Here is an 8,867-nt window from a genome sequence, read left to right on the forward strand (position 1 = left end):
CGATGTCTCGGCGTGTGCTCCCACACCTGCTTTGACCGGACTGGGAGCGATGCTGTGGGAGACAAGGGGATGGGGATTGAGAGCGGCCGCTCTGGGTCACGGTAGGGGTTCGGGTGGGGGTCTCGGTGGGGTCAGGACGCCTCCCGGCTCGCGCCGCCTGACAGCGCGCTCCTTTGTGACTCATGCGTCGCTTCGTGACGATGATCGTGATGATGGCGATGCCGCTGACAAGATCCAGATCTTAGAATTACTTGGTGCGTGCAAGTGTGCGTCTGCGTGCGTCTGTGTCAGCGTGTGTGTTTGTATCAGTCATCTGTGCATATGTCTGTGTGTCGTTGTGTATGTCTGCGTGTTGCGGTTTGGGGAGCGCTGCACTATGAATCCGGCGACCTGAGTTTGATTCTCGCTCACGACCAATAACAGTGGAAATATTTGAATCGGTCCTGGACCTCCCCTAGGTCGATTCAGCCTCAAATGAGTACCTGGTTCGATATGTAAACATAGCCACTGTGGAGACAAAGGCGGCCGGGCGTGGCGCTGGCCATCCACCCCCTCGTGTGCAGTTCCAGTCTTTATAGCTGCTCGCTAATAGCACTTGCCCCAACAGTCTATTAAGGCTATCTTTGTTTTTGTATTTTTGTCCGTGTGTGTGTCTGTGTGTGTGTCCGTATGTGTGTCCGTGTGTGTGTGTGTTCGTGTGTGTGTGTCCGCGCACGCTCCGTGTCACTGGGCACAACACGACCATTGTGCGTCTTGCAGATGCGAGGAGGAGTGGAGGGGGGCGCGCCCAGAGGCGACCCCCCCTCCTCATTTAATCACGCGCGGCCACGTGACCATTTTAATGATGGTGTAGACGAGGGAGCGGGGACGAGGGGAGGGGGTGTGGTGGGGTGCGAGCTGGAGGAGTGGCGAGGAAAGGGGGGGGGGAGATCTTCTCTCTTGGGCCCTCTCGGCCCTTCAACCCCGGTGACTGCGACCCTGTGCACGCGTGTGCACGTGTACAGACCCTGTGCACGCGTGTGCACGTGTACAGACCCTGTGCACGCGTGTGCACGTGTGCACGTGTACCGACCCTGTGCACGCGTGTGCACGTGTGCACGTGTACAGACTCTGTGCACGCGTGTGCACGTGTGCACGTGTACAGACCCTGTGTGTATCCATGGGGAGCGGTCGTGTAGTGGTTAGCCAGCTATGAACTCGGTAACCTGAGATCGATTCCCGCTCATGGCCAACACCAGTGACGATTATCTGAACTGGTCCTGGGCCTCCCCTAGGTCGACTGAGACTCAAATGAGTACTTGGTGCGAAGTGTAAACATCGCCACTAGGGAGAGACAAAGGCGGCCGGGCGTGGTGCTGGCCACCCGCCCCCTTGTGTACCGTGTCATTCTTCATCGGTGTTCGCTAACAGCACATGCCCCAACGGTCTGTTTCAGGCTATATGGGGAATGTTTGTCTCCGTATGTGAATCTGTGTGGGCCTATGCATGCATGACTGTATATGCATGTATGTGTGCACATGTCTGTGTCTTCATATCTGAATGTGTATCTGTGTTTATCTCTGCCTTTCTGTGTGCGTGCCTGTGTGCCTGTGTGTGCCTGTGTGTGTCTGTGTGTCTGTGTGTATCTGTGTGTCTGTGTGTATCTGTGTGTCTCTGTGTGCCTGTATGTCTCTGTGTGTGTCTGTGTGTCTCTGTGCGTCTGTGTGTGTCTGTGTGTCTCTGTGTGCCTGCGTGTGTCTGTGTGTCTGTGTGTATCTGTGTGTCTGTGTGTATCTGTGTGTTTGTGTGTGTATCTGTGTGTCTGTGTGTATCTGCATGTCTGTGTGTCTCTGTGTGTCTGTGTGTATCTGTGTGCCTGCGTATCTCTGTGTGTCTGTGTGTATCTGTGTGTATGTGTGTATCTGTGTGTCTGTGTGCCTGCGTGTCTCTGTGTGTCTGTGTGTGTCTGTGTGTATCTGTGTCTCTGCGTGTCTATGTGTCTCTGCGTGTCTGTGTGCGAGATGTTGCGTGATTTATTATTAAATCGCAGAGACCTCGTTCACTCACAGAGACCTCGTTCACTCACAGAGTTCTCAATAGAGTTTATGAGATAAAATAGTCAAGTACATGAGGCAGCTCGGGGCCGGCACGGTGCTATCCTCGCCGCAGTATAGTTTTTTTTTTATAAATGCATATACACAAAATATAGAGATTCATATACACACACACACGCACGTAAAGGCAAAGATCCCCGTATCACCGTATCCGACTGCCTTGGTGCTCTTAGCGAGCACCTTAGAACATGCCAGCACGGTGTGACTAGAAACACGTCCGACCGCGTTATATTATCTTTCAGGGCTGACTCGACCTCGGGGAGACTCGAGAGAGGTGAATGTCACGACGTGATTCTGATGCTCGTTCCCTGGTGGGAACTGCGCCACATTCAACACCCCCCCCTCCCCCCAGTGTAGCTTTGGCTTAAGCGGTGCTCGCTAACGGAACCGACCCCTGCATTCATAAACACGCGCACACACAAAGATCCCCCCTATAGCCTTAATACACTTTTGGGGCAAGTGCTGTTAGCGAGTACCTTTGAAGGCCGACGCGGCATACGAGGGGGTGGGTGGCCAGAACCACGCCCGGCCGCATTTGTTTCCCTCGTGGCGATGTTTACACACCGCACCAAGTACTCATTTGAGATTGAGTCGACCTACGGGAGGCCCAGGACCGGTTCAAATAATTTTAACTGGTGTTGGCCCTGAGCAAGATTTGAAATCGGGCCGTCGGGTTCGTAGCGCAGCGCGCTAATCGCTGCACTACCCGCTCGCCACACGCATACACTTACACACACACACCTAGGCACACACGCATGCATTCATAACAACCGTCGTTCGCCACCAAGTGGCGGTGACATTACCACGGCGTTTGTGCCAGGCTAGGTGCACCTTGAGGCCACGTGAAGTGTCGAAGTCTCTCTGCTGGCAGCAGGTTACGGGACAGACCCAGGTTTTAAGGGTTGACTGACTGAGATAACTGGCAGATACCACCATCTGTGTTCCCCACTTTGCCAACTCGCTCAATGTTATCCACCCAACCTCCGCTTGTTGTTGTCAGCGTCACACGCGCAGGAAACGCGCTCCCGGGCAAACGGGGCACGCGTTGGGAGCGACCTCACACGTGTGCCACCCCGATGTTCGTGTTCATGGACATGACGGCGATTATCAGTGTCACAGACATCGGGGGTGAGGGGTGCAAGGTAGATATTGGAACTCGGGAGTCCATGGGGGTCCGTGGGGGTCCGTGGGAGGCCCTCCTCCCGGGTCACAGCATTGCCAAGGTGGCGACCGCTTCACGACTCCTGGTCTCTGATCCCCCGCTGCTCGGCGTTCCAAGTCTCGACGAGTAACATAACTATTAGACAATCACGTGACTGGTTGAAGAGTCGCTCAGGAATTCACGCTCTCTCACACACGCTCTCTCTCGCGCTTTCTCGAGTCCACAGTCAGACTCGTTAACCGTCTCTCCCATCCCCCCCTCCGCTTCGTCACACTCGTTATTCACTCATCGTCTCTGTGTAGGTGATCATTTAACTCAGCGGGGAACAGGGAATGGTGGGGGAGGGAGCACCTCCTGGACTCATCATCCGCGCTCTCTGCAAGGGAACTCCACGTTCGCTCCCATCCCGCCGTGTCTCTGTCCCTCTCCCGTCTGTATCTCTCTCTCTCGAGTCTCAGAACCAGGCGGCAAAGTCTGCAGCCAGGCCGTGGTCGTCGGGGCTGAGCGAGCCGCACGCCATCTCGGAGGAGGAGGCGCCGGACGAGGAGAGCGGGGAGGCGACGGACGACGAGGAGCAGCAGAGCTCGAGCGCAGAGAGCGCTGCGCAGTCTCCGCCGTGGCCGGGCATTGCGGCGCGAAGCGCGGCGCACGCGGCTCCGTCCCCGCGCTCCAGGAGGTGCTGCAGGGCGTGGATGTACTCCACGGCGGAGCGCAGCGTCTCCACTTTGCTCATCTTCTTGGCCGCTCCGGCTCCCGGGACGCGCTCCCGCAGCGCCGCGAAGCCCATGTTGACGAGGCGGACGCGGTTCCTCTCCCGCTCGTTGCGCCGCGCCACGGACGCGGGCGCCGGGAGCCCCAAGCATCCCACCAGCCCCCCCGAGGGGTGCCGCCTCTTCACCCGTAACAGCTCGGGTGACGAAGCGCGGTGGTGGTTGTTGTGATGGCGATGGTGGTTGTGGTGATGGTGGTGGTTGTGGTGCTTCTTGCTCCCAGAGCGCCCCTTGCCGCTGCTGCTGCTGCTGCCGGAGCCCGGGTTTCGCGCCGACGTCGCGGCGGGAGACGCGGGGGACGCGAGCGCGGGATGCGGGGAGCCCGGAGCCATGAGGCTCATCATGGGTCCCGCGGGCGCGAACGCGCAGGGAGGAGCCACCTGCACGGACATCTCTGGAGGTGGACTCGGAGGTGAACTCGAAGGTGGACTCGGAGGTTACCAGTGGGAAACGGGGACCGTCGGGTTGGACAGCAGCCAACCTGTGCTGCTGTCAGAGTAGCTGGAACAACGCGGCGAGGTTTTCTTGCCCTCTTCACCTGGCCGGGCCGCCGGTGCTGTCCGCGTGGATCGCTGCTGCTGCCGGGTGCCTCTCGACTCGGCTCCTATGCAGCAGGTGGCTTCTCTGTCTCGGTGTCGCAGAATCTCCCTCTGCTTGTCCTTATGCTTCGCTCTATTCGGGTGGCTTGTCTCACTCTCTCACTCTGTCTCTGTCTCACCCTGTCTCTGTCGCTCTCTCTGTCTCACTCTGTCCCTCTCTGTCTCTGTCTCTCTCTCTGTCTCACCCTGTCTCTGTCTCTCTCTGTCTCTCTCTCTGTCTCACTCTGTCTCTGTCTCTCTCTGTGTCTCTCTGTCTCTCTCTCTGTCTCACTCTATCTCTGTCTCTGTCTCACTGTCTCTCTCTGTGTCTCTCTGTCTCACTCTGTCTCTCTCTGTGTCTCTGTCTCCGTCTCTCGCGCATTAAGTGGCGCACGGTCCCCGGGGCGAGGTTTTGAGCGCGAGGGGCTCAACCCCCCCCCCCTCGTCCCGGCGCACCCCCCCGCCTCTACCCCTCCGCTCCCCCTCCCACCACCCGGGCCACACCCGCCCGCTTTGTGTCGCCTATTGACACTGGGGCCGCACGCGCGCGCCAGGCGCGTGCCACTCGAGTGCGGACAAACAGCGAGGGGAGGGGGCGGTCGGGGGAGTGGGGAGGGCGGGGGAGTCGGGGGAGCGCGCGGCGCGTGCACGAGGAGCAGGGGGTGGGGGCTAGCGGGGGCGGCGGAGCGGCCTCGTTGAGCCCGCGGTGATGGTGGAGGCAGTGATGATGATGACGATGATGATGATATTAATGATCATGATGGTGGCGATTGTGTTAATGATGATAGTGACAATGAAAGTTCTTATAATGACGGTGGTGATGATGATAGAAGTGATGATGGAGATGGTGATGATGGTAATGGTGACGATGACAGTGGTGATCTTGATAGTGATTGATGATAGTGGTGATTTTAACACGTAGGCTTTCGCGACCAATATCATCCATAATATAGTTTTTTTATTATTATGGATGATAGTGGTGATGATAGTGATGATGTAGTTTTAATGACAGTTTTGATGTTAGTGGTGATAACAATAAATCATGATAACGATGATAGCGGTGATGATGACGAGAATGTCGACGTGTATTATGAAGACACTCCTGGTTTCATGGTCACGCCGATGTTTATGAGATTGCGCTTTGCGCCCTCTCGAGTATCACGCACTAGGCGCTCCATAATCCGCGATTCTCCGCGACAATGGCCATGCCTGGGTCTGGCTGCAAGAGCCCCCGAGCCGACGGCAACCTCAGAAGCCGGAGAGTGGCGTCGGCGTTCACGCGGGCGCCACGCAGCGCGACACACGGAGGCCGCACTCGGGGCGATTATTTTACATTCGCTGTCGCCCGTCGCAAAGTGAATGCTTTGTCAGACTGTGTAAGTTGTGAGCGTGTGCACGTGTGTGTGTGTGCACGTGTGTGTAGTGCGGAGTGGTAGTGTAGCGGTTAGCGCGCTGCGCTATGAACCTGGCGACCCGGGTTCGATTCCCGCTCACGCCCAACATCAGTGACGATTATCTGAACCGGTCCTGGGCCTCCCCTAGGTCGACTCAGCCTCAAATGAGTACCTAGTGCGGTGGATAAAAACATTGCCACTGAGACAAAGGCGGTCGGGCGTGGTGCTGGCCACCCACCCCCTCGTGTACCGTTCCGGCCTTCATAGGTGCTCGCTAACAGCACTTGCCCCTACAGTCTGTTAAGGCTATACGGGGGATCTTTGTCTTTGTCTTTGTAGTGGGGAGTAGTAGTGTAGCGGTTAGCGCGCTGCGCTATGAACCCAGCCTTAAATTAGTACTTGGTGCGGAGTGTCGTGCCGGCCCTCGCAAACAGCATTTGCTCACAGCACTTGATCCAAGAGTATATGTAGGCTACACAGGAGATCTTTGTCTTTGTGTATGCGTGTGTATGAATGCATCGGCTGCATAACGCTGTGTAGAAGCTGTCTGGGTCTTCTCAGCCACAGTTATAACATGCCCTCTCTTATCTATGCTTGCGCAAGGTGGACCCATTTAAAATAACATCTGCGTCGGTTTGAAACATTCAGGCGGACCTGTCTACGATCCATCCTGCTTTAAACCAGACTAGATTGTGCGAGAAGCTCGCAGGTCCTTGAAAGGCTGCGCACAGTCCCGCATACCCAATCCGCGTCTGTTTCGCCGTATAGATGGGGCTAATGGGTGCGAAAAGGGCTAGAGAAGAGATGGACTGATACGGTTTAGAAGAATGTGCAACTGAGTGGAATTGCCGATGACTGGTACCATCAATGTCAAGATCGGTAGAGGAGGTTCGTAAAGGACGCTGTTGGGGAGTTGTCGACAGTCGCCAACCAACAACAATGGTGGTCAAAGGAAAGCGAGTTGGCACGTAAAGTTGGCCACAGATGGTGCATCTGTCAGTCATCTCAGTCAACCGTACCCCTAACTCTAGCTCTACCCCTAACCCTACTCTTAAATCCCACCTCTAACTCTACCCTAACCCTACCCCGAACTCAAACCCTACCCCTAACTCAACCCCCGCCCCCCCCGACTCGAACCATAACCTCTCCATCTCCTGCGCGCCACTGCTGCCCCCTGCTGACGAGGTCGCCGATTTATTCCGCGCCTCTGGGGTCTCGCGGCGTCAACTCTCCAAGTCGATCCCGTGAGAGGGGGGTGGAACGGGGGCGTGAATCACCCTCGACATGGCGCTTTGGGCCGGGTCGAGGGGAAAGATGCGGAGAGGAGACGCGAGGGGGCGCGCGGCGACCCACGAAGCGATCGGACAGCAGCGCGAGTAACTCCTAGAGCAGCTGATAAAATATCGCTTGCGTTAACTATCAGAGCGATTAAGCAATCCCATTAACTATAACACCATCAATGAAACAGCGGTAAGTGATTATCAAAGCGATTAAGCCATCGCGAGCGGGACAGGGACAGTGACACCGATCGCGGTGCTGTTGCTGCTGCCACCCAAGCGACGCGACGACCCCCACACAGACCAGCGTGGGGAAGTATGGTCAAACAACCGCCACGGCCGACGCGGCGTGGGGAGGGCCTTTCTCCAGCAGCGTGCGATTCCATTTCGCATTCTCAGTGACCCGACCGGGAACATTCCATCATCTCTCTGGGTCGATGTGCGACAGGGTTAAGGCAACTCTTCTGGATGCATCTCCCAACTCTCAGACGTCTCTTCAGATCTATCTCATACGTCTCATATGCTCTGCATGCGTCTCTCCTACCTCTCTCATATCTCGTATCGCTCTTATACACAGATCTCTCTCTCTCTTCTATCTAGTAGAGTCAGAGGCTCACAATCGGAAAGTTCGCGAGATTCATCCTGGCTGAGGAGATTGGCTCACCCAATCATCCCTCTGGGGGTCGATAAAACAAGAAGTTCTACTTTGTGGGGAAGTCAACAGTGGGAGTCTTATGGGCTAACTCGCACCCGCCATATGAATGTGTAATGTTCATCATTGGCTCACGGCTGGTTGTGGAGAGGCGGGGTGCGGGCGAAGAGCGCTCAGTCGCGCCAGATCGTGCCCGCCCCGAGTGGCCGAACTTTGTCAATTTTTACGAAGTTTACTTATTTATAATCTTTACTTATTTAACCACGAGAGCCACACTCCTTGAGTCTTAGGACTCGTTTGAATTTTTAAAGAAGTTTTCAGCCAATGAGTGAAGAGTCGTGTTTATTATTCACGTGAGGAGGAAACCTGAGAACTCGGAGAAAACTCCACGTCTTGCGCAAGGGGGCAACACTCCATCCCCGCACAGATGCAAACAGATGGCGATGAGTCAACTTGCTGTACTGCCTTCTGCTGGTGAGCCACGGTACGACACCGTGTCGACGACCACGAGAAGGGAGTTCACAACAACTGGGTGCGGTGATCCACTAACCCTCGCTGCTGTTTTGATGCGGTTGGCGGTTCCACCAGAGTCGTCGAGGAGGATGAGGAATAAAGCCACGATGTTGGGCATTGTTTGGGTCTTGGACGAGGTGTTTGTTCTGACGGGCCGCGTGATCTGTGGTCAACGGCCGCGTGATGCGCGTTCTGGACGCGACGCGAGTGTTGGACGCCAGGGCTCTGCGTGAGGGCGGCGTCTCCTGCGTGCGCTTGGGGTAGAAATCGGCGTCAGTGGCCAGAGGGATGAGGGAGGAGAACGACTGTGAATTCAGATGCGCGTAGTGAACAACGGGGGTGTGGGAACCCTGGCGCCGGAGTGAGCGGCGCTGCGGGCCCCTGACGCCACGGCCAGAGCTGTGAGCGCATGCGGCCGGTTTGGTCGT

General features: G+C 56.4%; 1 protein-coding gene across 1 annotated transcript; it reads right to left on the reverse strand.

Moving 5' to 3' along the window:
- Positions 1 to 2,066: 2,066 nt before the first annotated feature.
- ASCL1 (achaete-scute family bHLH transcription factor 1) lies at positions 2,067 to 5,178 on the reverse strand. Its single transcript, XM_032949360.2, has one exon. It carries the CDS (start codon positions 4,415 to 4,417, stop codon positions 3,710 to 3,712), a length of 708 nt encoding a protein of 235 aa, XP_032805251.1. The 5' UTR covers positions 4,418 to 5,178; the 3' UTR covers positions 2,067 to 3,709.
- Positions 5,179 to 8,867: the final 3,689 nt, after the last annotated feature.

This window comes from Petromyzon marinus, chromosome 7 (genome assembly GCF_048934315.1).
Source record: "Petromyzon marinus isolate PM22_M1 ecotype Great Lakes invasive population chromosome 7, UKy_Petmar_22M1.pri1.0, whole genome shotgun sequence".
Lineage (NCBI taxonomy): Eukaryota > Metazoa > Chordata > Hyperoartia > Petromyzontiformes > Petromyzontidae > Petromyzon > Petromyzon marinus.